General features: G+C 68.3%; 11 protein-coding genes across 11 annotated transcripts; 6 read left to right on the top strand and 5 right to left on the bottom strand.

Moving 5' to 3' along the window:
• Positions 1 to 23: 23 nt before the first annotated feature.
• Positions 24 to 833, bottom strand: FA09DRAFT_281152 (putative RPL29-60S large subunit ribosomal protein; the record flags this gene model as incomplete). The annotated part of the gene is made up of 3 exons (XM_025739809.1): positions 24 to 98; positions 632 to 697; positions 798 to 833. Coding segments are annotated over 3 exons (177 nt in total), but the record flags the coding sequence as incomplete, so codon positions are not given.
• A 553-nt stretch (positions 834 to 1,386) lies between these two features.
• On the bottom strand, positions 1,387 to 3,453 carry FA09DRAFT_332198 (hypothetical protein). Its single transcript, XM_025743360.1, has 6 exons — positions 2,911 to 3,453; positions 2,635 to 2,855; positions 2,348 to 2,569; positions 1,641 to 2,290; positions 1,501 to 1,584; positions 1,387 to 1,436 (listed from the first exon to the last, which is right to left on the bottom strand). The coding sequence occupies exons 1-6, from the start codon at positions 3,319 to 3,321 to the stop codon at positions 1,402 to 1,404; spliced, it is 1,623 nt and encodes a 540-aa protein (XP_025595551.1). The 5' UTR covers positions 3,322 to 3,453; the 3' UTR covers positions 1,387 to 1,401.
• A 121-nt stretch (positions 3,454 to 3,574) lies between these two features.
• Positions 3,575 to 4,545, top strand: FA09DRAFT_362925 (hypothetical protein). Its single transcript, XM_025745528.1, has 2 exons — positions 3,575 to 3,820; positions 3,876 to 4,545. Exons 1-2 carry the CDS (start codon positions 3,584 to 3,586, stop codon positions 4,239 to 4,241), a joined length of 603 nt encoding a protein of 200 aa, XP_025595550.1. The 5' UTR covers positions 3,575 to 3,583; the 3' UTR covers positions 4,242 to 4,545.
• Positions 3,936 to 8,975, bottom strand: FA09DRAFT_362924 (TPR-like protein; the record flags this gene model as incomplete). Its single annotated transcript, XM_025745527.1, has 13 exons — positions 3,936 to 4,672; positions 4,730 to 4,854; positions 4,905 to 5,459; positions 5,516 to 5,642; positions 5,694 to 5,773; positions 5,834 to 5,936; positions 5,995 to 6,464; positions 6,523 to 6,624; positions 6,677 to 6,767; positions 6,828 to 6,974; positions 7,033 to 8,227; positions 8,281 to 8,655; positions 8,707 to 8,975. 13 exons carry the CDS (start codon positions 8,973 to 8,975, stop codon positions 4,355 to 4,357), a joined length of 3,957 nt encoding a protein of 1,318 aa, XP_025595549.1. The 3' UTR covers positions 3,936 to 4,354.
• A 190-nt stretch (positions 8,976 to 9,165) lies between these two features.
• Positions 9,166 to 14,672, top strand: FA09DRAFT_332195 (hypothetical protein). The gene is made up of 5 exons (XM_025743359.1): positions 9,166 to 9,377; positions 9,487 to 13,361; positions 13,416 to 13,788; positions 13,842 to 14,017; positions 14,077 to 14,672. Exons 1-5 carry the CDS (start codon positions 9,252 to 9,254, stop codon positions 14,231 to 14,233), a joined length of 4,707 nt encoding a protein of 1,568 aa, XP_025595548.1. The 5' UTR covers positions 9,166 to 9,251; the 3' UTR covers positions 14,234 to 14,672.
• On the bottom strand, positions 14,129 to 15,706 carry FA09DRAFT_332194 (hypothetical protein). Its single transcript, XM_025743358.1, has 4 exons — positions 15,152 to 15,706; positions 14,694 to 14,748; positions 14,471 to 14,635; positions 14,129 to 14,415 (listed from the first exon to the last, which is right to left on the bottom strand). The coding sequence occupies exons 1-4, from the start codon at positions 15,682 to 15,684 to the stop codon at positions 14,359 to 14,361; spliced, it is 810 nt and encodes a 269-aa protein (XP_025595547.1). The 5' UTR covers positions 15,685 to 15,706; the 3' UTR covers positions 14,129 to 14,358.
• Positions 15,707 to 16,270: 564 nt separating this feature from the next.
• Positions 16,271 to 17,026, bottom strand: FA09DRAFT_145279 (hypothetical protein). Its single transcript, XM_025739143.1, has one exon. The coding sequence runs from the start codon at positions 16,918 to 16,920 to the stop codon at positions 16,366 to 16,368; it is 555 nt and encodes a 184-aa protein (XP_025595546.1). The 5' UTR covers positions 16,921 to 17,026; the 3' UTR covers positions 16,271 to 16,365.
• A 640-nt stretch (positions 17,027 to 17,666) lies between these two features.
• FA09DRAFT_341201 (hypothetical protein) lies at positions 17,667 to 18,464 on the top strand (the record flags this gene model as incomplete). Its single annotated transcript, XM_025744414.1, has 1 exon — positions 17,667 to 18,464. One exon carries the CDS (start codon positions 17,667 to 17,669, stop codon positions 18,462 to 18,464), a length of 798 nt encoding a protein of 265 aa, XP_025595545.1.
• Positions 18,465 to 18,764: 300 nt separating this feature from the next.
• On the top strand, positions 18,765 to 19,351 carry FA09DRAFT_145285 (hypothetical protein). Its single transcript, XM_025739144.1, has one exon. The coding sequence runs from the start codon at positions 18,899 to 18,901 to the stop codon at positions 19,247 to 19,249; it is 351 nt and encodes a 116-aa protein (XP_025595544.1). The 5' UTR covers positions 18,765 to 18,898; the 3' UTR covers positions 19,250 to 19,351.
• Positions 19,352 to 20,116: 765 nt separating this feature from the next.
• Positions 20,117 to 21,013, top strand: FA09DRAFT_332191 (hypothetical protein). Its single transcript, XM_025743357.1, has 2 exons — positions 20,117 to 20,706; positions 20,837 to 21,013. Exons 1-2 carry the CDS (start codon positions 20,209 to 20,211, stop codon positions 20,867 to 20,869), a joined length of 531 nt encoding a protein of 176 aa, XP_025595543.1. The 5' UTR covers positions 20,117 to 20,208; the 3' UTR covers positions 20,870 to 21,013.
• Positions 21,014 to 22,130: 1,117 nt separating this feature from the next.
• On the top strand, positions 22,131 to 24,832 carry FA09DRAFT_332190 (hypothetical protein). Its single transcript, XM_025743356.1, has 2 exons — positions 22,131 to 22,535; positions 22,585 to 24,832. The coding sequence occupies exon 2, from the start codon at positions 22,606 to 22,608 to the stop codon at positions 24,493 to 24,495; it is 1,890 nt and encodes a 629-aa protein (XP_025595542.1). The 5' UTR covers positions 22,131 to 22,535; positions 22,585 to 22,605; the 3' UTR covers positions 24,496 to 24,832.
• Positions 24,833 to 25,734: the final 902 nt, after the last annotated feature.

Here is a 25,734-nt window from a genome sequence, read left to right as displayed (position 1 = left end):
GCGGCGACAGCCTCGCGCTTGGCGGCGCGCGCCTCGCGCACAGCCTTCTCGGTGCCGTGCTTGGCGTAGCGCTGGTTGCGCAGGAACTTCGGGTCGACCTGCGGGTGGGAGCAGCGTTCAGCACGGGTGGCTGGAGATGCTGGACGTTCTGCCTTGCTGATGAGAGGGCAGGGCAGCGTGTCGACGCCCTTGCCGGCGCCGCCAGAGCACCCGCAGCCCTCAATTGCAGGTGCGCGAGCCTGGCAGGACCGCCTCGTGCATGGCCCGCATGCTGTCCGCCTGCTGTCGCTCGCCTCGCCCTGCTTTGGCATGCCGCACGCGCCGCCATTGGGCGCTGCGACGGCGTCCGCCTCGCGCATACTGCATGCCTGGCGCAGCAGCGAGAGCATCGGGCTCGGCCTGCGCTCCAGCCTGCGCTGACTGCGGCGCGTGCGCGGTGGGGGCATAGCGATGGCCGGCCTTGCTGCCAGCCGCATTGCTCCTCCGTCCCGGGCGCGCACGCCGCTGCTGTCTGGCCGCCGTGTCCCTTCAACCTCTCACCCTGCCCCCTTCGCTTCTCCTGCCCCTCGCTGCCCATCCCTCTCCTCCTGTGACTGATGTGGCCGTCTGTGCGCATGTTCTGCATACTCACACCGCGCAGCGACGGGTACTTGTTCGTCTTGGGCTTCTTGATGCCGTTGCGGTGGGCCTTGGCCGACTGCAAGGGGCGCAAGAGCACTGCATCAGCACCTGCCGCCTCGCGCACGCCCGGCATGGCGCCGACAGAGGCAGCATGCCGGCAGGGAGTGGCGACGCACCTGGTTGTGCTGCGAGCTGTTCTTCGACTTGGCCATCTTGGAGGAGCACGGGGGGGATGGATGGTGGGGAGACGCCGGCGGCGGCAGCGGGCGGCGGCGTAGCAGCCAAACGGCGGCGCGGCGCGGCCATCTGCGCCGAAAGGAGTCGCACGCGCGGCTGCCTGCTGCGCCGGCCTTCTTGCTCCGCCAGCGCTGCAGCCGCCGCGTCACTCGACTTCGCCGCAGCAGCGCTCTCGCACGAGACATGTGTCGTTCCCACGCCGCCCGCCCGCTGCTCCCACGCACGCCCCCACCATCACAGCACCTCATGAGAGCAGCCAGGCCCGCTGAGCATGACAGATGCCGACTGGCTCAGCTTGAGGTGACAGCAGAGGCTTCAGTCTCGGACGCTTGTGCTGCTGAGAAGCGCTCGCCGCAAGCTGCCGGCGACGAATACGCCCGGCGGGGCAGCTTCGACAGCGGCACGCCTCGCTGGCCGCTTCGCACCTCGGCCATGCGCGCACGCTCACGCTCACGTCCGCAAGCCGCAAGCACTACTGTCCCGTCTCCCTGCTCGAGGGCACGGCGAGCATCTAGTGACACAATTCATTCACTCTAGCCGTCGCTATGGGAAGCGCACCGCTGCGGCCCGCTCGACGCCTGAATGAAAGGGGGGCGAGTCAGCAAAGGAGGGCAGAGACAGCGTTCAGCAGCCAGCACGCACCGTCGATGTCCACCTTGTGCCCGACGAGCTCGCGGATGTTGTTGATGCCGTAGCGGATCATCGTGGGCCGCTCCAGACTCAGGCCTGCAGACAAAGTGTCAGTGCACACGTCCAGCTCGCATGCTCGCTTACGAACGCACCCCAGCCAAGCACGTTGACGCCGTCGGGCAGGCCCATGGGCCGCAGCATCTCGGGGCGGAACATGCCCGAGTTGCCAATCTCGACCCACTTGCCGAGGCCCTTGTGGTAGCTGAAGATCTCCAGGCTCGGCTCCGTGTACGGGTTGAACGCCGGCTTGAAGCGCAGGTCGGTGACGCCCATCTTGGCAAAGAAGATCTGCATGAAGCCAATGAGGTCGCCGAGCGTGATGTTGTAGTCGGCCACGACGCCCTCGACCTGGTGGAACTCGGCGAGATGCGTGGCGTCAACGGCCTCGTTGCGGAACACGCGGTCGATGGAGAACATCTTGGCCGGCTGGAAGCCGCCGGGCGCGTTGGCGAGCTTGTAGAGCATCGCCGCCGACACGGCCGTCGTGTGCGTGCGCAGCACCAGCTTCTCCGTCACGCTGCGCGAGAAGGGGTAGCGGTAGCCCGTCGAGCCAAAGCCGCCCTCCTCGTGCACCTGCGTCACGCGCGCCAGGTAGTCCTCGGGAATGTGCTTGGCCGCCGGCGGGTCCTTGACGAAGAACGTGTCCTGCACGTCGCGCGCCGCGTGCTGCTGCGGCACAAAGAGCGAGTCGAAGCACCAGAAGCTCGACTCGACGAAGCGGTTCGTTGGCATCTCTGTGAAGCTGCGCACGGGCTGTCAGAGGTGAAGCAGCGTGGACGCTGCAGCAGGGCACACGCACCCCATCTCGAAGAAGATGTTGCGGAACTCCTCGCGCACCTTGAGCAGCGGGTGCAGCGCGCCGGCCGCCGGCGCCGCGCCCTCGGCGTTGAAGTTGTACTTCTTGAACGGCTTCTCGCGCCATGCGCCGCTCTGCAGCATCTCAAACGTCAGGTCCGTCTCGAGCTTCTCGACCTTGAGCGCGAACTGCGGGCCCTTGGTCACGGAGAAGTAGACGAGCTTCCTGTGCTCCGGCCGAAGCGTGAGCATCCTCCGCGCAGCAGGCGTCTCGCTGCGGGCAGAGCTTACCGTGGTGCGACCAGCTTGCGCTTCTTGTACTCGGCCGCCTCCTTCTCCGACGTCTCGCCGGCATCGCGCACGCGCTGCAGCGCCAGCGCCGTGTCGTCCTCGATGGCATCGACGCCCGGCACGCGCGCCAGCTCGCCGGCGGCCGTGGGGTGCTTGCGCACCCAGCGCTTGGCAAAGGCCTTGCCCTGGGCGATCTTGAGCACGGCGGGCGTGAGGAGCTCCTGCAGCGGCACACGTTGAGCTCACACGCCTGGCACGCCGAAGCGGATGACTCACGCCCAGCTTGGCCATGCTGGCGCCCTGCTCGGCGTCGGCAGGCAGCGCGCGCCACAGCCGCGCCTCGTGGCTGCCGTCGCGCGCAATCGAGTAGCCCTCGGGCGTGAGGACGAGCGTCGTCTGCTCGTGCACGCTGTAGGCCACCATCTCGCGGCTGGCGAGCGAGCTGAGCGTCGCCTGCAGGCCGAGCTGCCAGTCGGCGCGGGCCCGCAGCTCGGCCTCGACGCGGGCGCCGGCGTCGTCGGCGCTACTGCTGCTGCTCGCGGCGGCGTGTGCGGTTTCGGCGGCGGGGTAGAGGGCGCGCGTGTCGGGCAGGCCGGCGCTGCCGGCGCGGTCGAGGAGCAGCAGCAGCTCCTCGGCGCTCAGTGCGGCCGGCACGCCCGCCGCTGCTGGCGCGGGCGCAGCAGGCATGGCGGCAGGAGGAGAGGAGTGCGGGCAGGTGCTGCGAAGTGTGTGCTGCGGACGAGCGAGAGGCAGCAGAGACGGCGCAGGCGGGCGGCGGTGGAGGGAGCGGGGAGGCGAGAAGCAGCGGCCGGCGGAGACTTGGAGCGGCGCTTCAGCCAGGCCGCGCCCAAGCCAAGCGCGCTGCACGTGACGCGGACGCGGCGCTGCTTCCCTGAGCAGCGCTCCCGCCGCCGCGCCATCTTTCTCCTCTCCACACGCTCCCGACACCATGGCGTCCGCCTCCTCCTCGTCGCTCCTGCGCTGCGTGCGCCAGATGCACACCAGCGCCGCCGCGCGCATCGCGCCACAGAAGCTCGCCGCCGGCGCCGTACGCGCGGGCAAGGCGCGCTTCCTCGCCGACGCCATCGACTCCGGCGCCGACAGCAGCGTCGGCACGGTGCGCGCCGCCGGCGGCCTGACGGGACAGCGCACGCCCGCAGGCATGGGACCCTTCCGCATGGGCCAGGTGCGTGCTTGCCGCTGCGTGCGCATGCGGACGTCACTGACCGCGGCGCGCACAGTACTACGCCCCGCCCACGCTCAACGCCGCCGCGTACGGCGAGGAGGCGCGGCCACGCCCCGCCTTGCCGCTGCTCGGGCCCGGCGCCCGCGAGGCGCGCGCCGCCGACCAGCTGCACCGCCTGCGCCTGCGTCCCGGGCATCCGTCGCTGCACGACGACAGCTACAAGAACCCGCCGCTGCTCAGTGCCTACGTCAGCGAGATGGGCAAGATCAAGCCGCGCAACGCCACGGGCCTCACTCGCCGCAGCCAGCGCGAGGTCGGCAAGGCCGTGCGCCGCGCCCGCGCCATGGGCCTCATGCCCGTCATGAGCAACCAAGCCTCGCGCCTCACATGGTGGTCGCCGCCGTCGAGGCGCGGCATGTGAGCGCCTGCAGGGGCGGGCAGGTGTGTGGTCAATGACGATGATGTGACGCAAGACAGGCGGGGTGACGCAGAGGAGACACAGCGGGCCACAGACGCGCAGCGGCGACGCCTGCACTAGACGGTGAGGTAGCGGCGGTAGAGGGCTCGGGCGAGGCGCGCATTGCCGGCGAGCACGTAGATGTTGGCGAGGTTGTACGCCGCCTCGCGGAAGGCGTCGAAGCCGCGCTCCAGCGGCGCAGCGCCCTCGTCGACGGGCGGAGGCGGCGGCGCCGTGCCGGCGACGGCCTCGTCGTGGAAGCGCAGTGCGCACTCGTAGTGCTGCACGGCCAGCGCGTTGAGGCCGAGCTGGTGCAGCAGGCGCCCGTAGTTGTACTCGACCTCCACCGAGTGCGGCGCACGCAGCTGGCGGTACAGCGCCAGCATCGCCATGGCCTGCAGATGGGCGCTTCGTTAGCGATCGGCCGCAGCAGCGGCGTGGTCGACACGCACCTGGATGACAAAGTGGTGGCGATTGTCGGCCTGGCGCTGCATGGCGCGCTGCACCGAGGCCGTGGCGGCGCCGAGATACACGAGCGGGTCCTTGCTCTGGTGCGCAGCGACACGGTACCAGTAGCCTGAAGGCGAGCGTCAGAGGCGGCGCACTGCGACGCGCGGCACGACTCACCCATGGCCGACTGAAAGCTGCCCGTGGCGAGCAGCATGGAGCCGTACTGCATCTCGTGCGCCGGATTGTACTCGGTCGGACGGCTGTAGCGTACGCGGTCCTGCTCGTCCATGGCCGCAAAGGCGCGCTCAGTCTCCGCCAGCGCAGCCGCGTTGCGGGCTGCCGTCTCCGCATCCGCAGCCTCCGCCTCGGCATCGAGCTGATCGGCGTCGCTCGCCTCCTCGTCGGACGCGTCGTCATCGTCGGCATCGTCGCCGCGTGCACCGGACATTTGCGCCAAGGGCGCCGCCTCGCTGAGCTTCTCGTTGGATGTCCAGCGCTTGTTGCTCGTGAAGCGGTGCGGCCGGCGCGCCACGACGACCTCAGTGAAGCGCAGGCGGTTCAGCGCGCGCTTCAGCAGGCTCGGCGCCGCAAAGGCCGTCAGCGAGTAGAAGCCGCCGGCGTTGGCGAGTGTGTTGGCGAGGCGCAGCGGCTCCGTGTAGAACTGGAACTTGACGATGAGCTTGTTCACGGCCTCGAACACGGGAGCAAAGTCGCGGGCGTACAGCGCACAGGCTGCGGGACAGGCACCGTCAGCCCGACACGCCGACATCCCTGCACAGGCCGCTTACACAGATGGCACAGGCTGAGGGCCACCTCGCGGTCGTCGTGCGACCACACGACGTTCGAGCCGCCGAGCCGCTTGCAGACTTCGTAGGCCGCTTTGTGATCGCCGAGCTTGGTCAGCACGATGCAGTACTAGGCGGCAGCGGTGAGCCTGTGCCGCACGGGTGGTCGCGTGCAACACACCTTCATCATCAGCTCCATCCAATCGTCGAACGAGATGCCGCGGAACTCCTCCAGCTCCACGTTCGAGCTGCCCTCGTCCACTGGACATGAATGCTGTCAGCGCGCGAGATGGCACGAAGCCCGCGGCATCAGCCACCCACCGATGGCATCGCGCATGCGGCTCAGCATCGCGTTGGCCTGCCGGTCAAGGTCCGACTTGGCGCTCTGCCGCACGCGCCGGATCAAGCCCTTGAACTTTGTTTGCTGCGGATGGAGAGCATCAGTGCCAGCCGGACGTCGGCATCGCAAGTCATGCACGCACGCGATCTTTCGGAAAGAGCTGCGTCGTGCGGAAGAAGCCCTGCTCGATGAGGCCGGTGGCCACCTCCACCCAGTCCTGCGTAGCCTTCCAGCGCTCCCGCTTCTGCGCCTCGTCAGCCTTGCTTCCCTGCACCGGCAGCTTGGCGTCCATCTCCTTGCTGAACGAGACGTCGTGGCGCCACCACTCGTGCGTGAACATCTTGGGCTCGAGCTGTGCGAGGCGATTGCGCACGACACGGTACTCGGCGGTACGCGCCTGCTCGAGCTGCATGCGCTCCTGCCGGCTCACGGCGGCGCCTCGGCGCGCCGAGGAGCCGCTCTGCGCCGCCGTGTCGCGCTGCAGGCCCCAGCGCTCGTCGAAGAAGGAGGATAGCTGCGTCTGCGACTGCTGCAGCTCTGCCTCGTGCTCGCCCAGCGGCGCGCGGTGTTGGCGCTCCTTCTCCATATGTAGCGCCTGGCGGGCACGCACGACTGGAAGACGGCTTTAGCGGTGCCTTCTTCTAGCTCGGCCTCCTCGCAGCCGACGCACCGCTGGTCACCAGCTCGATGGCAGTGTCGCTCTGTCCCATCTCCTCGCACACCTCGGCATACGCGAGCTTGAGCTCGAGATTGTCCGGCTCGTACTCGGTGACTACCGGCCGTCGTCAGCGTCACGCCACAGTGGGAAAGGCGGAACAACTCACGCTCGCTGTACAGGTCGAGCGCCTCCTTCTGGCGACCTTGGATGTGCTGGTAGCAGCGCGCCCTCAGCTTGGCGATCGGGACGAGTTGCAGCTGGCGATCCGTGCACGAGGTGTTAGTGCCTGTTGAGCTCGACCTGCGAATTTCACTCACGTCAGGCTCTTTCCATGCGCGATCGAGCAGCTCGGCCGCATCGGTCCAGTGGCCGTTCTGCATGTACGCTTCGGCCACGGCCGAGATGTGCCCTTCCAGGTTCGCATCGTCCCAGGACAGCTGCTGCAGCCAGATCGCAACATGGTGCTGCACGGATCGCTGTCTCAGTATGATGCGGAAGCGGCCACATGCGGCCAACACTCACCTTGCCCTCAAGCAGATCGTCCATCGTCAGCCGGGCAAGGCCGAGACGAAGACGCATCTCGGGATCCAGATAATGCACGCCAGCCAGCTGCACGCGGCGTCCGTACTCTCCCTCGCGCGGCTCGCCGTTGGGCCCGCCAGCCTCGCGGTCCAAGTCATACTCGCGGTCGTCTTCTTGCAGCTCGTCCCAGAAGTCCTCGTCCAGGCGCCCTTGCAGCCAGCGCGCGCCCTGGCGGATGACACGCAGCGCCAGTGCGGCGTCGCCCACTTGCAGATGCAGGTCAGCGAGTGTGACGATCTCGCTGCTGCCGTACGTGCTCGTGTGCACCTCGCCGGCGTTGAGCCCACTCTCGAGCGCAGGGTCGATGCGCGGATCGACAAAGGCCTGCATGTTGTACTCGCCCGACGCCTGCAGCAGCTCGATGGCGCGCTGGGGGCGCTGCAGGCCAATGAGCAGCGGAATGAGCGCCGCCATGACGTCCTGGTTGTGCGGGCGGAGCTCGAGGACCGACTCAAAGGCAGCGGCGGCTTTGCGCTTGAGGTCCACGCGTCCATCATCACCCTCGGCCAGGTCGCGCAGCAGCACGGCGCGGGACCACATCAGGTCCAGCACGTCGGAGCGGTCCTTCTCGCGCGACGACTTGATGCCCTGGGCCAAGCAGTACTCGGCCTGCAGATAGTGGCCCAGCTCGCGCGACTGGTCCGCCAGCTCGAGCCACAGACTCGTCGCGTGGCGCGACAGGCTGGCCTCGATGATGCGGCACTGGATGGCCTTCTCGTCGCGGCCCTTCTCCTGCAGACACATCGAGAGCGTCGACCACGCCGACTTGATCGCCGGCTCGATGCGGATGATCTTCTCGAGCAGCGCAATCGCCTCGTCCAGGTTTGAGTTGCTCTCGTCGGCGAGCATGTAGAGCATGTTGACATCGACGAGCATCTGGCGCACCTCCTCCGACATGTGCTGATCCTGGAGCGCGCGCCTCTTGCGGCCGCCATTGCGCACGCGCGCCTGGCGGAAGCCTCCTGCCGCACGCATATCCTGGTGGAAGGCAAAGTCGTCGAGCTCTTCGCCATCCACCACATCGATCGGGGCCATCGCTCCCTCGCCGTCCGCGTCGAAGTTGCCCAGCGTGTCCTGCCACGCAGCCGCCTGTCCCGGCGCATCACCATCCTCGGTGATGACGTTCACGAGGCGACTGAACACTGACGTCAGCTGAGCCCTATTCCACTGATCTGCTGCGCTGCTCACCCAAGCGCCTCTTCGTCCATCTCGCCCTCCTCGTAGTTGGCGCCGTAGCGCTGGCGGCGCGCGCCTGCGCTCGTCTTCCAGTCCTGTGGATGCTGCACGCCGTGCGGCAGACGGTAGCCCGCCTGTCTCTGCCGTCTGGGCCGGCGCTGGCTCTGGCTCTGCGACTGACTGCCGCTCGGACCGGCCATGTTGAGCCGCGCAAAGGCATCGGGCTGCAGCCCGGCGATATCGCCGTGCACGTTGAACGCGTCGCCGCCGAACGCCATCTCCTCGTCAATAGACGGGCCGCGCTGCTGGCGCGCTCCTGGCTCGGGCGACTCGCGGTAGTCGTCTGCAGAGTCGGACTCCTCGCTGCGGCCGTGCATGGACTGGCCGCTGCGGAGCATGTAAGCACGGCTCCTGTCGGCGCCGCAGCGCAGCACTCACTCGTCGCTGAGGAAGCCGGCCTCGTCCCCACTGACGCCGGCACTGAGCGGCGTCGGCGGGCGCATGGGCATCGCTGCATCTTCGCCCACGTCCATTGCCGCCGAGTCCGACGCATGCGCCGCGGCGCTGCCCGACGCGGCATCGCTGCCATCGTCGCCCGGCGCCGACTGCGAGGCGCGGCCACGCACATGCGCCGCCGCCTCGTTCCAGTCGAGCGCGCCCTCGGGGCGCGGCGGCGGGCGGCGCGCGCGCGCTGGGCGCGAGGACATGCTGTGTGGCCACCGGGAGCGGTGGATGGAGATTGAGGTGGTGGAGCAGAGCGAAGCTGCGTGCGGCAGAGCAGAGCCTCATCATGTCGAGGTCAGGGTGCACGGGCGCGCGCACTCCCGAGTCCCGCGACGCGGGGCAAGCCCGCCCAGCCAGCCCCGCTCCATCCGCCTCGCTGTCAGCCAGCGCGCTATCGCGGGCCCTGGCGCCTCCACGCAGCGCTGCGCAGCACGACCACCCGCATCCGCCTCGCATCTCCACCCGCTCGCCGGCGCAGCATGTCCGCCGTGCTCGAGCCGCCGCCGCCGCGCCCGCCGGGCCGCTGCAGCATGCGTGGCGCGTGCGGCAAGCTGTCCTTCTTCGGCGCCGAGCTGCCGTGTCCCGTCGACGTGCCGGCCGAGCAGGTGCGTTGCGGGCGAGGCGGCCGAGAGCGGCTATAGCTATGCGCTGTGTGGCCTGCTCGCCGGCCTGAAGTCAGGCTGGTATCACCGCTGACATCCCATGCCTGCGCAGCCTGACGCCAAGACGCGCGACCTGCTCGTCTCCGTCTGCGGCGCCGACTTTGCCGAGGGTCCCGTGTGCTGCACGGGCGCCCAGGTCGAGAGTCTCAAGGCCAATCTGGACCAGGCAGAGGCGCTGATCTCGTCGTGCCCGGCGTGCCGCAACAACTTCCGTGCGCTCTTCTGCTCTTTCACCTGCTCGGGCGACCAGGCGCAGTTTCTCGACGTCTCGGCCACGCAGAAGACGCTCGGCGGCGAGGACGGCAAAGTCGCCGTCAAGAGCGTCGAGTACTACGTCGCCGACGACTTCCGCACCGCCTTCTACGACAGCTGCAAGGATGTCAAGTTCGGCGCCAGCAACGGCTTTGCCATGGACCTCATCGGCGGCGGCGCCAAGGAGCCGGATGCCTTTCTCAAGTTCCTCGGCGACGAGAAGCCGCTCGTGGGCAGCCCGTTCCAGATCAACTTCCCGCACGCACCTGCGGCGCCGAGCAGCAGCAGTGCAGGTGACGGCGGCGCAGCGCGGCAGATGATGTGGCAGTCTGCGGATGCGCTGCTGAAGGGCAACACCACCAAAGGGCCGCCGCTGCCGCCGGTCACGCCCCCTCGCGCGTGCTACGACGACTCGCTGTTGTCGCGCTGCGCCTGCACCGACTGTCCGCAGGTATGTGCCGTGCTGCCGCCGCTTGCAGCGCCCGTTCACGGCGACACGTGTCGCATCGGGCGTCTGTCGTGCTTCAGCTTCGTGGCCATGCTGCTCTACATGCTTGCCGTGCTCGGCCTGCTGGTCGGCTACAGCGCGACGCGTGGCGTGCGTGCACGGCGGCAGAAGCGCCTCGGTATTCGGCATCGGCACAGCGGCATCAGCGTGGCGAGCGAGAGCAGCGGCTTCGAGCGCGTGCGTCTCGACTCCGACGAGATTGACAGCGCGCCTGGCCGCCGCACGACCAGCGACTCCAGCGCGCCGTCTAGCCTGAGTGCGGGCAGCGGGCATCGCGGGCTCGTCGGTGCTACTGGGCTGGGCCACGGCGACGCGGAGGATGAGAGCAGCTCCTCCTTGGGCGCACGGGCGCCGCGCTCTGCCGGTCTTGGTCTCGGCGGGCTCGGCGCTTTCGATGCGCTCGGCACGACGCAGCCGCGGTCGTACGCGCTCAACGTCGCCCTCACGCGCGCGTTCTACAAGATCGGTCTCGTGTGCGCGCGCTCTCCGTTCCTGACCTTCGCCGCCGCTGCCGTCTTCGTGGGCCTGTCAAACATCGGCTGGCGGCACTTCGAGGTCGAGACGGACCCTGTGCGCCTGTGGGTGGCGCCTGCGTCTGCCAGCCGCGCGCGCAAGGAGTACTTCGACGAGCACTTCGGGCCCTTCTACCGCACGCAGCAGATCTTCATGATGGATGCTAGCGGCGCCGAACGAGCGAACCTGCACCACCACGACGAGAAGTCGCTCGAGGCCGCCAACGCCGCGCTCAACTGGGACCGCCTGCAGTGGTGGGCTGATGTGGAGGCGGCCGTGCGCGAAGTCCGCAGCGAGTCGGGCCTCTCTCTGCAGGACGTGTGTTTCTCGCCGAGCGGGCCGGGCGGGCCCTGCGTCACGCAGAGCATCCTCGGCTACTTCCAGGATGATCTCGAGGGCTCCGGGGTGACCGCCGACAACTGGCGGAAGCGCCTCGACGGCTGCGCGTCCTCGCCTGCGGAGTGCCTGCCGACGTTCCAGCAGCCGTTGAAGTCCAACATCATCCTCGGCGGCATTCCAAACGTCGTGCGTGAGCCGGTGCCCGGCGGAGACCGCATTCGCGAGCGCAAGGGACGCGCGAGCGATGCGCGTGCAGTCGTGACGACGTTCGTCGTGAACAACTCGCTGGACGCCGCAGAGCGCGAGCGCGCAATGGAGTGGGAGCGCGCGCTCGAAGAGTTGCTCTTCTCCGTCGCAGGCGTCAACGACGCCCCGGCGCACCCGCTCGGCGAGCGTCGCAAGGAGCTCGGCATCGAGCTGGCACTGAGCACCGAGAGCAGCCTGCAGCAGGAGCTCGGCAGCTCGAGCAACACCGACATCGGCGTCGTCATTGCCTCGTACCTGCTCATGTTCCTCTACGCCGCGCTGACCCTGGGCGGCAGCCCCTCGGGTGGTGTCGCGCGCGGCATCGGCCGGGACGCACGGGCGGCACGCGCACGCTCGGCAGCAGCAGCGCCTGATGGCGCCTCGCACCGCACGGGCCTGGCTGGCCGCGTGCTGTCGTTCCTGCCCTCTCGAAGCGGAGCCGCGAGCGGGCTGCGCGGTCTCAATCTCGGCGGCCGCGTGGCGCGTCGCGTTTTCGTCGAGAGCAAGTTCACGCTGGGCCTCTTTGGCATCCTCGTCGTGCTGGCCTCGGTCTCGTCGGCTGTCGGACTGTTCAGCGCCGCCGGCGTCAAGGTCACGCTGATCATCGGCGAGGTGCTGCCGTTCCTGCTGCTGGCCGTCGGCGTCGACAACATCTTCATCCTCTCCAACGAGATGGACCGGCAGAACGCTCTGGCCAGCACGCTCAACCCGTACGCGAATGCAAGCATCGGCCGCGGCAGTGCCGACGCGGTTGCAGCAGCTGCTCGCGGGCCGGGTATTGCCTGGGACGATGCAGCGTCTGACGACAGCGACGCCGACATCTACGGCGGGCATGCGGGCCCGATGAACGGCGGCACGCCGCCTGCCGCGTACCACACCTCATCGGCAGAGCGAGCTGCTCGCGCCCTGTCGCGCATGGGTCCGTCGATCCTGCTCAGCGCCACGACGCAGGTGACGGCCTTCCTGCTCGGCGCCGTGGTGCCCATGCCGGCTGTGCGCAACTTCGCCCTGTACGCCGCAGGCAGTATGGCCATCGCGGCCGTGCTGCAGTGCACCGTCTTTGTCGCCGCCATGGCTCTTGATGCCGACCGCACCGAGGCAGGACGTGTGGACTGCGCGCCGTGCCTGCGTCTGCCGGGTTCTCGCAACAGCGCAGCGGACTATGCCTCTCTCGGCGGCGCTGCAGTCGGCGCATTCTCGAGCGAGGGCAGCATTGGCCGCTTCATCCGTCGCCACTACGCGCCCGCGCTCATCAAGCCGGCGGCCAAGCGCGGCGTGCTGATCGCCTTCGCCGGCCTGGCCGTGCTGGGCGTGATTGGCTCGCGGCACCTCGAGATGGGTCTGGACCAGCGGCTGGCCCTGCCGCCCTCCTCGTACCTGCGCACCTACTTTAACGCCCTCGACACCTACCTCGACGTCGGACCGCCCGTGTACTTCGTGGCGCGGCACGTTGATGCTGCGCAACGCGTTGGCCAGCAGGCGCTATGCGGTCGCTTCACGACGTGCAAGCCGCTGTCGCTCGCCAACACCCTCGAGGGCGAGCGCGGCCGGCCGGAGGTCAGCTTCCTCGCCGAGCCGGCCAGCAGCTGGCTCGACGACTTCTTCGGCTGGACAAACCCGGTGCTCGAGAGCTGCTGCCGCGTGCGTCGTCGTGACCCGACGCAGTTCTGCACGCCGCGCGAGAGTGACATGGCGTGCAAGCCGTGCTTCGAGGATCGCGAGCCGCCGTGGAACATCACGCTCTCCGGCATGCCCGAGGGCGCCGAGTTCGAGCGCTACCTGCGGCAGTGGCTCAAGAGCCCTACGGACGCGGACTGCCCGCTCGGTGGCCAGGCGGCGTACTCGTCAGCCCTCAGCCTTGCGCCCGAGTCGCCGGAGACGGCGCTGCAGGCGCTGCTGGCCGGTGAGGAGGAGCCGCACGGCATGGTGATCGCCTCGCACTTCCGCACGTACCACACGCCGCTGCGCTCGCAGGCCGACTTCATCGATGCCCTACGCGCTGCCGAGCGTATCACTGCCGACATCAACACGCGCAACGCCGACAGCGGCGTGGAAGTGTTCGCGTACAGGTGAGGCCAGCTTGCCGCGTCTCCTTGCCCAGTCAGCTGATGCCTTGCCCGTAGCGTCTTCTACGTCTTCTTCGACCAGTACCTGTACCTGCCGCTGCTTGCGCTGCAGGTGCTGGGCGGCGCCGCGCTCGCCATCTTTGGCATCACGACGCTGATGCTCGGCAGCTGGCGCACGGGCGCCGTCGTCACGGGCTGCGTCGCGTCGGCGCTGCTGGGCGTAGCGGGCGCGATGGGCGCCTGGGGCATCGGCCTCAATGCGCTGACGCTCGTCAACCTCTCCGTCTGTGCGGCCATCTGCGTCGAGTTCTGCAGCCACTGCGCTCGCGCGTTCTCGAGGGCGCCCGGCGCACTGCCGCGCTCGCACCCCATGGCGCAGCGCGAGCGCGACGAGCGGGCCTGGGCGGCGCTGGTGGATGTCGGCAGCTCGGTGAGTGCAGCGGGTCTGCATCAGCCCGCAGATGCTCACCTGCCCTTCCTCAGGTCCTGCGCGGCATCACCGGCACAAAGCTTGTCGGCATCAGCGTGCTGGCGTTCACCAAGTCGGAGCTGCTGCGGCTGTACTACGCCAAGATGTGGGCGGCGCTCATCGTGCTCGGCGCCGCACACGGCCTCATTCTGCTGCCTGTGGCGCTCTCTCTCTGGGGCGGTTCTGGCTAGTGAGTCTCAAGCAATGTCGCGCATGGGGCCGCACAGCTGACCTTCTCGCGTCTCGCAGCGCGGACGGCGAGTCCGAAGCGGAGATTGCCCGCCGCCTGGCACGCGCACGCGAGAACGAGTACCTGCCCTTCGCGGCAGCCGGCGAGGACGACGACGACGAGGGCAGCCTAGACGCCGGGTCGGATGTACGCAGCGACGAGGGCCGCCTTGCATAGCGACGGGCCCGCTCCAATGACACGCGTGGACTCGGAGAGTGCGCGCGCTGAGACACGCAGAGCCGGACGGCGCAGCATGACAGCGATGGCATTGCCCTCGCTCCTTCCCCTCATAAGACGTAGCCTCATGCCCGCCCTTCTGCGGCCGCGCGAGCCTTCATCTTGAGCAGCTCGCCGTCCAGCTGGGTGACAGAGTCAGCGTGTGCTGCATGAGCGCGGCCTGGCAGCCAAACTCACCACCTTGCACACGCGCTGCCAGCTCCGCGCCTTGCCCACGGCTCCCTGCGGCAGCGGCTTGCCGCCCATCGCCTTGGCGTCGGGCGTCTCGCCGTCGGCCAGCGCCGAGAGCACGCTCCGCGGGATGTCGGGCACGTTGGTGGACGCTGATGTGTATGGCGGGGACTAGAAGCAGAGCATCAGCGATGGTGCGGCTGCTGCCTTGGGCGACGGCGATGCGCACCACAGCGACCTCGTCGAAGACGATGATGTGAGCGTCGTGCCAGCGACACGGCAGCCTAGACGGAGTAGAGAGAAGGTGCGGTCAGCCATACATTCGGCGGCAGCGCTGCACTTCACGCCAAGAGTAGCGCAGCCATGACGGGCACGGAGCAGACCAGATCGCACGCAATAGGTGCTGAGGACCCTTGACGCAGCGATCAACGTACATCAGACTGCCTGTAGGTCGCACGTCTGTCCACCTCGCAGCATCATGAGAGCTCTGTCGCCCGCCTGGAGAGCGCGGCCGTCGCAGCGGCCCTGTGCTCGGAGCCCTCGCCCTGCCAACTCCGGCTGGCGGCCGTGTGGAGGACGCCGAGTGCTGGCCCAGCCCGGGCTGATGACCTCGCTTCACAGCTATCTCCCACCACATGCTCGCCGCGGACGTCTCTGCTCCATCGCCACTGCTGCTCTGCGACTCACGTCTTGTCGAGCGCCTCGAACACGGCCTGCGCATGCTCGCTCACGTCCTTGCCGATCTTGCGCGCGCGCTTCTCGGCCTCGACGACGGCGGCGCGCTCGCGCCCCTCGACGGCGGCGACGCTGAGCGGCGCCAGCGGGCTGAGCGGCATGGGTGCGCCCGGCGGTGCTGCGGCCAGTGCGATGTGGCGGATGGCGCGCGTCTTGAGCAGGCGGAAGCCCGTGGCGCCGGCAGCGGGAGCGCCCCGCCGCACGGGCAGACAAGCGGCGCCGGCGGGCGCTGCGAGCGTGTTCGACGGCGCCTCGAGCACGAGGAGCTGCAGCGGCGCATCGTAGGCCCACAGCTGCCCGGCCGCGCTGCTGCCGTCGTGCAGCGTCAGCTGCAGCGAGAGGCCGAGCAGCGGCGTCAGGTCCGCCGACGGGCCCGCAGCAGCAGCAGCAGCTGCGGCGGCCGCCGGCGAGGGCGCGGCGCCTCCAGCAGCGGTGCCTGCCGCAGCGGCGGCGGCGGCAGAGGCCGAGGGCTTCTTCGGCGGCATGGCTGCGGGGTGCGCAGCGGCAGGGTGGAGAAGGAGAGAAGGAGCGAGAGGAGCCAGAGTGCCCGCCAGGCCAGGCCAGGCCAGGCGGCAGGGCGGCGAGGCGCGCCGGCGCGCGGCGCTCTGGCTGCGCTGCCCGAGTGCCGCGTGCGCACGGCTCCGCCTGCCGGCGTCGGCGCGCCTCTACTCTTACTCTTACTGCTTGCTGCCTGCTGCCGCCTGGCCTCGACTGAACCCGCTGCTGCTTCTCTTCGCTCCTCTTCACCTTCAAGCGCAAGATGCATCAGCACCAGGCACAAGCTCTGCCTCCTGTGCAGCAGCCAGATTGCCCATAGCGCGGCGCGGCGTGCGTGCCTCGGTCTTCATAAGCACACAAGCCACCTCCTCGCCGCCCCCTCCAGCAGCAGCCCCTGCGACACGCCAGAGAGAAGGGGCCCGCGCGCGCCGCCGGCCGTGCGGTGCACGCCGTGATGAGATGATGGAGTCAGCGTGCATGCACCCCACACCCGCTCTCCGGACCTGACCGAAGCCAGATGCAACCGTGTCATGCTCTTCTGACGCTTGCGCAGCTGGTGTATGCGCGCGCAGCCGGCCGTTGTCCGCGCCGGCGAACGAGACACGTGCGCCGCGGCCATGCCCCTTTCCTCAGCACCACCACGCCGCCGCGAGCAGCACCGCTGCCCCTCAGGTCCGCACCAGCGGCATGACGACGTTCCACCAGGAGACGCCGGCACACGGTGTCATCGCAGCCCGAGCCGAAGCGCCACCAGAGAAGCCCAGCGAGCGACTGCGAAGCACCTCGAGTGCGCCGTCAGGAGGCTCGCCGCTGACAGGAGACGTGCTTCTCGGCGCTTCGGCGAAGTGAAACTGCCTTCGCCGGATGCTTTCGAGGCGTAGGCAGCCCAGCACTAGCAGGAGCAGCAGGACCCTCGCCGAGGAGAGAGCACTGCGGCTGCGAGGAGGCACTTCTCGGCCGAGATCTCCTCCGCCTCTACACCCTGCCGAGGCACAGAAGCCCTCTACGCGCAGAAGCATCCATAGCAAGCCTCCGAAGCTCCGCACAGGAGACGCTTTCGATCTCGATCTCGATGGGTCTCCTCGATTGAGGGCCAGAAGCGAGCGATGCCGCATCGGTGTACCAGCAAGCGCGCAGTCTCTTTGCAGACCAGGAGCTGGGCTCTGAATGCGCCGTCGGGGGCCGCTCCATGGAATGAAAGCGAGTGTGCAAATTGGCGCCATCTCGGTGACGGACCGGCGGCGACGAGTGTACCTTGCGTGCCTCGCCACCGCCGACGCAGCAGCCACACCGCCGCCGCGGCCAAGTCGAATCTCGCTGCGAGCTAAGGAGGACCGTCATCAAGCTCGATAGGGATGCAGCAGCAAGCAAGATCCCAGGCTCCTCTGGCTCCGGTATCACATGCGCGGCGGTGCCGGACGCTCCTGAACCCTCTTCACCGAAGGCAGAAGAGCACAGCATCGCCGTCGCGATGACCAACGGAAGCTCCTCGAAGCTGGTACGGAGCCCCTCGCGCTGCTCTATCGCCTGCCTGCCTCGCTCCTCTGACCTTATCTGGCCTTGTGAGGCCCTTTGCCAGTGCTCCTTGGGATCGGAGAGCACCGGTCCGAGCCCGAACAAGGTTGCCGTCGGCGCTGCTGCCGCACAGCCCCTGCACGGCGCCTCGAGTCTCCGGTGCGATCGAGCATCGGCCGACCCGCCCTACCACCGCCTCATCGCGGCGACCGGTCCGAAGGGCCGCCTCGAGCCGTGCCGCGCCACTCGATTGAAGCAGCATCGAAGCTGCAGAGAGACTGCATCCGCTCTCGAGCGGCACCGACGCTGCAGCGCTCGCCGTCGCCTCGAAAGGCATAAGAAGGGGCCAGGTCGCCTCACTTCTTCCGCTCTCCTCATCCAGCTCAACTGCTCTTCGTCCTACACACCCAACGCACAACTCACCCGCCCAACGCTCTCTTCTCAACTCTTCAACATGCGCTTCTCCATTCTCCTCTCCGCTGTTCTCGCCGCCCTCGCCGTCTCCGCACTGCCCATCGGCAACCAGGCCGACGCGCTCATCGTGCGCGACATCGCCGCTCGCGCCTTCGAGACCAACGGCCGCCGCGACTCCGCGGTCATCGCCACCAACAACCGCCGCGACTCCGCGGTCATCGCCACTCACAACCGCCGCGCTCCTGCGCCGCAGATCACCAAGGGCCGTCGCGACGACGATGTCGAGGTGCTGCCGCGCAGTAACGGCGTAGCCAACTCTCGCCGCGCCGTCGAGACCAACCACCGCCGCGAGCCGCAGGTCTCGCTCCGCGCCATCGCAACCAACGCACGCCGCGACGGCGAGGGCAACGCTCCTCGGGCAGTTGAGACCAACCACCGCCGGGCACCCGAGCCCAGCAACGGCGTGGCCAACTCCCGCCGGGCACCCGAGCCCAGCAACGGCGTGGCCAACTCCCGCCGGGCACCTGAGCCCAGCAACGGCGTGGCCAACTCTCGTCGGGCACCTGAGCCCAGCAACGGCGTGGCCAACTCTCGTCGGGCACCCGAGCCCAGCAACGGCGTGGCCAACTCTCGCCGAGCACCCGAGCCCAGCAACGGCGTGGCCAACTCTCGCCGCGCCGTCGAGACGAACCACCGCCGTGCGCCCGAGCCGCAGGTCACGCACCGCGCCGTCGACGCCGACGTCTTGCCTCGCAGCAACGGGGTGGCTAACTCTCGCCGCGCCGTCGAGACGAACGAGCGTCGTGCACCGGCTCCGCAGGCCACGCACCGTCGCTGAATCAGGACATGTGAGGTTTGACGACTCACTCGTCTCCTCGTCGCTCGTACGACCTTGTCTCTTCGACACTCTTGCGCCTTCCTCTCTTCGCCGCTCGCACGACTTCATTCCTCTGTCACTCGACCTCACACTCTTCCTCTGACTCCGCCCGGTCGCCGGCAGCATAGGAAGCCTCGCTGCCGCCTCCTTCTCACAGACGACCGCACTTATCTTATCGCTTCCGTCTCGTGATCCTTCTCGAGCCCTTCTCCGTCCTCTCCCCACACTAGCGACCAGAAATCCACCCTCTTTCCCTGCACACGCATTCTTGCGCAGTAGACGGTGCACATAGCCCACCTCTTCCAGCAGCAGCAGCGTCGGCCTGGCTATCGGGCGTCGGCGTCGAGATAGCGCCCTTGCTTTCGCTCGCAGCGCACTTACCCCACGGCGCTGCAATGAGAGACGCCTCCTCGCGAGTGTCTCCAGTCCCGCAGTGGAGGGTGCTGCGGCATACTCAGCCACGGACCATGCTGGCTGCTATCTGCCTCGTGCGCGCTGGTGCGCTCACACGGTGCGAGAGCTCGGCACACCAGCAAGGGCTCTTCAGCGAGGGAAGCTGCTGGCGGCGCAGCTTGGCGCATCTCTGCTGTGGTGCAATGCTTGCGCCGGCGCACCTTTGTGCGCCGATCTCTCATATACGCCTCACTCTTGGGCATCAAGGGGCGTCGAGCCGGATCAGCGATCCGGGTCATAGGAGTCCAGGTAAGGAAGAGAGGAGGTCTGCGCTCCCTCTTGTAGAAGGGTAGGGAAGACGCGCGCGGCGCACTCTTTAGCTGCAGGTGCAGGGCCCATTCTGCGGGGCCCCGGGCTCGACGAAAGGGTCATGGGCGTCAGGAGTCATCAGCATGCATCCTGCATGTGCAGGAGAGTGAAGCCATGCGTGGCGAGCTGGCGTCGTGAGAAGGGTGTGCTCACATCAGGTGACTCGCGGTCGCGACGAGGCCCCTGGTCATGCTACCGCATCTACGAGGCGCGCAGGCAGAGGCGGCGGCCAGATGCTCTCGGCGCCGAATTGAGGCGTTTCATTTGCGCCTCTTCGGGCTGAGTTGAGCGATGCGCAGGCGCAGCCTAATGGCCGGCGCCGCCAGCATCCGCCGGCGGCCGCGCGGGCTGCGGCGGTGAAGGAGGGCGCTACGCATCTGTCTCGGTGATGGGCGTCTCTCTTGCTCCCCTTTCTGCATGCTCCGAACGTTGCTTCTCCTTTCAGCGGCAGGCCGGGAGCGACGAGCGGACGCCGGAATCCCGCGGCGCGAAGGGGCGCGTATATAGCGGCGCGACAGGAGTCGTCCGGGCGCCAAAAGAGGCGCACTCAGCTGCGCCGGCGCCGTCCAGGGGTCAGCCGCGCCCCCTGAGCTGCGCCAGTGCCCCGCTATGGCACTTCGCTCGCCGCCGATGCGCTGCAAGCTGCTCCTGGATGCGATACGTTGCGCGCCGGCACTCCGCGGCCTCTATATCCCAACATCTCCGTCACGCACTCGGCTCTGCTGTCCTGCGCGCACCACGGCGGCGGCCCTGCAGCACGTATGGGTCACCGCTGAGGTCGGCGCAAAGGCATCAGAAGCGGCCCTGCTCGCCCTCCATCCCCACTTCTCCACCAAGCTCACCTCTCAGCACCTCGCACAAGCACCCGCTCAAGCACATCTCTCCTCGCCTCTCTCGACGCACCAACAGGCCTCACCCACCTCTTCTCAACACCAACCTCAACATGCGCTGCTCCTCCATCATCGCCGCCACGGTCCTGCTCGCCGGTGCCGCCGTCTCGGCGCAGTACGCGGATGCCGACCACCACGACCTCGCTGCGCGCGAGGCTGCCGCTGCCGAGTGGTACGCTCGCGCCGCCGAGGAGGAGCTGGCCGCGCGCCACGAGGCCGCGTGGGCCGCTCGCGACTACGACGACGAGCTGCTGGCGCGCGCCTACATGGCCGCGCACGACGAGGAGCTGGCCGCGCGTGCGGCGCCCAAGAAGGCTGCCGCCAAGTCCAAGTCCAAGGCCAGCCAGCACACGTTCGGCTGGTCCGGCAAGGGCTACAAGGGCGGCGAGCAGGCCCACCGCGAGTTCGCCACGGCCTGCAACGCCGCCGCCAAGCGTCACGACTCGAACATCTACAGCCTGGTGGTGCGCGACGCGGGCCGCGAGAAGAGCCGCGCCTACTGCTACACGTTCAAGGGCCCCCAGGGCCAGCTGCACGACCACAGCGCCGAGGTGAGTGCTGATCCAGAGCAGCCGGCGCGCGATATGGAGGCATGGGCGAGCGAGCAAGGAGGCGCGCAAGTCGTCTCCGATGTGCCCTGCTCGTCATCGACTGCCTTGCTGACCCTCGCTGCCTCGCCAGATCGCCGGCCAGCTCACGTGGAAGAAGCTCTAAGCGGGCACACAAGAGCGGCACGACGCTGCTCGCGGTTGAGCGCTGCAGCAGCTCCCGTTGTCCATCGTATCCGATCTCGCTTCTTCCCGCTTACCGACACCCGTGCCAACGCGCCGCCTGGAGCTGTGGCCGCTGCGCCGCCTAATATCATGTATAACCCACCGCGCTCGCCTGTGCTTGTGCATGTGTGACCCCTCTAGTGTGCGCCTCTTGCTCTGAGGCCGGACTTGACGGAGGTGTTGTCACGCCCTCGATGTGAGGTGGCCGAGCTGCACAGACGTGTACGGGTTCGCCCCCTGACGGCGGCCAGCGTGCCGCGCGGCGCTGCGCATCGGCGGCTATTCTCGATGCGTCGTAGGAGTCTGCCCCATGGCTCGCCGCAGTAGACCAGGCACAAGGAGCAGACACAAAGCGTGTACTCTTCGGGTGACGCTCGCTGCAGCCTCTCCGTCCGCTCCACCGGGCTACGTGATGAAGCGTGGCAGCTCTCGGCGGGACGTGCTTGCGTGACGACGCACACGCAAAGCCGCGACATGGCAGCGGCACGTCAGACGGTGAGCCGAGCCGTTCTCCGGACGGTGCGACCTCGGAGCAAGCGTGCCAGCATCAATGAGCCTCGCCGCGGATTTTGCGCCCAATCTGTGCCGGTACAGCGGCGCGAGGAGACGGCACGATGCTCCGGCGTCAGCGAGGAGGTCGTCATGCCCACGGCGGGCGGCACCGCGCCCTACGCGTGGGAACGGAAATCTCGCACGGCTGGCGTGCCGCACGCACACGGCGACAGAGCGCAGCAAGACGCGGCACCGCCTGCAGCAAGCGCGGCCGCGACTTCCGGCGCGGCGCCCCACCGGCAGCTGGGCGGTGCGGCGTCTGCGCGCCTCTCACGCTGCCGCTGCCTGCGTGCCTGCCGCGGCGCTGCTGCCTGCTGACGTTGGCAGGGCCACGCTCCGTCGTGCCGGCGCCGCTTCTTCCACCTCGCGCCCCTCGCCGTCGCATCCGAAGCGCGAGGCCCCTGCGCATGGCCCGCACCGCCTACATATAGCCACACCTCGCCGCACTCCTGCACCTCACTCCACCAACATCGAGCGCTCACAACCTCTACACCCGAGCACCGCCAGCTGCTGCACCACTGCCTGCTGCCGCCCAGTCTCACACCTCCACCTCTACGCGCCTCACACTCCGCACGCACCCGCTGCCCCCCGCTGCCGCCATGTCTGCCGCCGCCTCGTCGAGCAGCAGCAGCGGCGAGCCGCCCGTCGTCGAGGAGAGCAAGTCGGGCGGCAAGCGCGCCCACGGCACGCACGACTACCCCGACCACCTCACGCACATCGACCGCCTCACCTGGGACGTCATCGTCGTCGGCGCCGGCCCGGCAGGCCTCATGACGGCGGTGAGTGAGCGTGAGGGCCTATGCGACGCAGTGGGGCGCGGCTGCTGCAGCGCAGAATGTGCAGCGCTGGAGTGGGAGCGCTGCAGTGCAGGCGCTGAAGTGGAGTGCTTGCTGTGCTGCAGCAGGCGCCAGCTGAGCGCCGAGACTGCATCAATGCAGCACTGACACGCAGAACTACAGAGCTCGCTCGCACGCTTCGGCGGCCACAACGTGCTCGTCATCGACGAGCGCTCTGAGCCCACCACGGCCGGCCGCGCAGACGGCATCCAGCCGCGGGTGAGTGGCTCGCCGCATTGCCCTCCTGCCTTCGCTCACATGTCCGCAGACAATCGAGGTGCTCAAGAACATGGAGCCCATCGGCAGTGACTTCTTCGCGCGCTCGGCGCCGTCGTACGAGCGCTCCTTCTGGGGCCCGAAGCCGGGCAACAGCCGCGGCATTGTGCGCCAGCGCCGCGTGCAGTCCTTCCCGACATCGATGGAGATCGAGGACCCGTGCACGCTCGGCCTGCAGCAGGGCCTCATCGAGGGCGGCTTCCTGCGCGACATGGAGAAGCACGGCCAGCGCGTCACGCGGCCCTGGCGCTTCGTCAAGTTCGAGCAGACCGACGACGCCACGTACCCCGTCACCGTCACGCTTGAGAAGATGGGCGGCGTCATCGAGACGAAGAACGCCGCGGGCGCGCCCGAGTACCGCATCGAGCCGACGGGCGAGCTCAAGGTGGTGCGCACCAAGTACCTCGTCGGCTGCGACGGCGGGCGCTCGCCCGTGCGCAAGCACATGGAGGAGCACCACGGCGTTGTGTTCGAGAGCATGGGCCTCGTCGACACGCTCTGGGCCGCGCTCGACTGCATCGTCGAGACGGACTTCCCCGACGTGCGCAAGATTGCTGCCATCCACTCGGCCTCGCACGGCGCCCTCTACATCTTCCCGCGCGAGAACAACGAGAAGGGCGAGCCGATCATCCGCTGCTACACGCAGGTCAACTACCTCGGCGGCTCGAAGAGCAAGGAGTCGGCCTTCACCGCGCGCGACACGATCACGTCGGACATGGTCATGCAGGCGATCAAGGAGATTGCACACCCGTACAACTTCGAGTTCAAGGGCGTCGAGTGGTTTACGTGCTACCCGATCGGGCAGCGCCTCGTCACGCGCTACTCACTGCCGCCGGCAGTCGCCGAGAATGGCCGGCCACGCCAGGGCCACCGCGTGTTCCTCGCCGGCGACGCGTGCCACACTCACTCGCCCAAGGCCGGCCAGGGCATGAACACGGCGATCATCGATGCGCAGGCGCTCTCGTGGCGCATCAACCTCGTCGAGAAGGGCCTGGCGGACCACGACACGCTGCTGTCGACGTACCACGAGGAGCGCTGGGCCACGGGCAAGCAGCTCATCGACTTCGACGAAGAGTACTCGGCGCTCTTCAGCGGCGAGATCCCCAAATCGCAGCCGCAGCTGGCCAAGCTGAGCAAGGAGCAGCTCGAGGAGCACTTCGTCGAGGTGCAGCGCCGCAACGCTGGCTTCACCACGGGCGCCGGCGTCAAGTACAAGGACAACGTGCTCAACTTCCGCGACCCGGCGCCGCTCGGCCTCTCGCAGCCCGTGACGCAGCGCCTGGAGCCGGGCGCTCGCTTGCTGCCAGCGTGGGCTACGCGCTTCAACAGCACCCGCCCTGTGCGCATGATTCACGAGATCCAGTTCACGGCGCCCGGCGGCTTCCGCCTCTACGTGCTCGCGGGCGACCTCGCTGCCAACAAGACGAAGCTCGACGGCCTCGTGGCGCACCTGCAGTCGCCGCGCTCCTTCCTGCAGCGCTTCCGGCCCAACAGCAAGGCGCACCACCTCGCCCACGGCCCATACCACGTGCGGCCTGAGCCGCTGAACTCGGGCCTGGCCAACGGCTTCAGCACCGAGGTGAATCCGTTCTTCCACATGCTGCTCATCGTGCGTCAGTCGCGCTACCGCTTCGAGCTGGAGGATGTGGCGCACCTCGGCCCGCTGCGTGCGCTCGTGTACGCCGACGACGTCGAGGCCGGCGGAGACCGCATCGGCGACGAGGACGGCGACGAGAGCGTCGGCGGCATGCACCGCAAGTACGGCCTTGAGCAGGGCGGCGTCGTCGTCGTGCGGCCTGACGGCTACGTAGGCGCCGTCGTCGGCCTCGAGGACCACGCGGCCATCGAGCGCTACTTCGACGGCTTCCTCCGAGGCGCGCCGGGGCAGGCGGCCCGCATGTAGGTGGAGGGGTGATGTCCTGGTTTCTTAATGTCACGTGTGCTCAGTCCAGTGCGAGCGACCAGTTGCGACGTGCAGGTGATGTCGCCTGCCATCGATCTCGTTGCCATCTCGCTATCCGCTTAATCTGCACGCCCTGAACTTCGCGAGGCCCGCTCCGCCGGACGCGCGGAGCCGTCGCGGCGCATGCCGTTTGACGTGCGCTGCGTGTCTCAGGTGTGCTTTGAGTGCGGCGCAAGGTGCAGCGGGCCATTGCCGCAGCCGTAAGCTTCTCATTTGCGCCGAGTCCGGCTCACGGCTTGGCAACACGCCGAGAGCCGTACAGGCCCACACACAGCCGCCCTAATGCAATAGCGAGTCGGCCGCCACAGTAAGGCGTCATCTTTGGCAGAGGAAGCCAGCTGTATCGCAGACCATGGCGCTGAACGCCTGTGCGCAAAGCCGGCTCGCCCTCCCGCTGCTACTTCAGGGTCCCGATGAGTTGGCTCGTAGGAGCGGTTGCAGGACAGCATCGCGGAGGCGCTTGCCGGTGCGCTTTGCGTCTGTGGAAGGCTCGTCGCATCTGTGCGGGCTCTGTCGCCGCACATGGTTGACTGCTGATCGGCTCACGCCCGTGCTCGACGCACGCCGATCCTTGCATGGTGCAGGTGCCTCCAGCAAAAGCAATTTGGGGCTGTGTGCAGCGGCATGACGGCGCACAGACGGGAGCAGCTGCAGAGGGTCTGTCGTTCTGTTCTGCGGGAAGGACGTGCATAGGGTCATCGTTCGGGCCGCTCAGGTACATCTGCACTCTGCACCCCGTCGGCGTCTGATGGCTTCTGCAGCAGCCACCGTCGAGAGGGATCGACTGCATGGGACGTACGATGACTTGCTTCCAGAATTAGGCATTGCGGTCGAGCACACATGAGCATTCCGCCGACGGCCGTCGCGCTCGTCACGCCGTCGGCATTCTCGTCTGCGCGCTGTGGGATACACCGCACGCGAAGTGGGCCTTCTGCGAGGCGAAGGACCTTCCGAGCCCCTCCTTCTGCGGCCTGACTGGCTCGTCCGTGCGCCTGCCGCTGTTTGTTTGTTCGTTCGGCTCTCGCTCGGCGCGTCGCGCGGCGCTAGCGCAGCGCTGCCTGCAGCCGCGTGCAGCTCGTCCACCACACGCCGTCCGCGGCAAGCGGCTCCGTCGTCCAAGGCCCTTGCCGTCGAGTCCGAGCGTCCTTTCGCACGGCAGACGCACATATCAGGCCAAGA

This window comes from Tilletiopsis washingtonensis (genome assembly GCF_003144115.1).
Source record: "Tilletiopsis washingtonensis strain MCA 4186 unplaced genomic scaffold FA09scaffold_23, whole genome shotgun sequence".
Taxonomy (NCBI): Eukaryota; Fungi; Basidiomycota; class Exobasidiomycetes; order Entylomatales; genus Tilletiopsis; species Tilletiopsis washingtonensis.
Note: the sequence above shows the minus strand (reverse complement) of the source record. Positions and strands in the feature narration are given on the sequence as shown.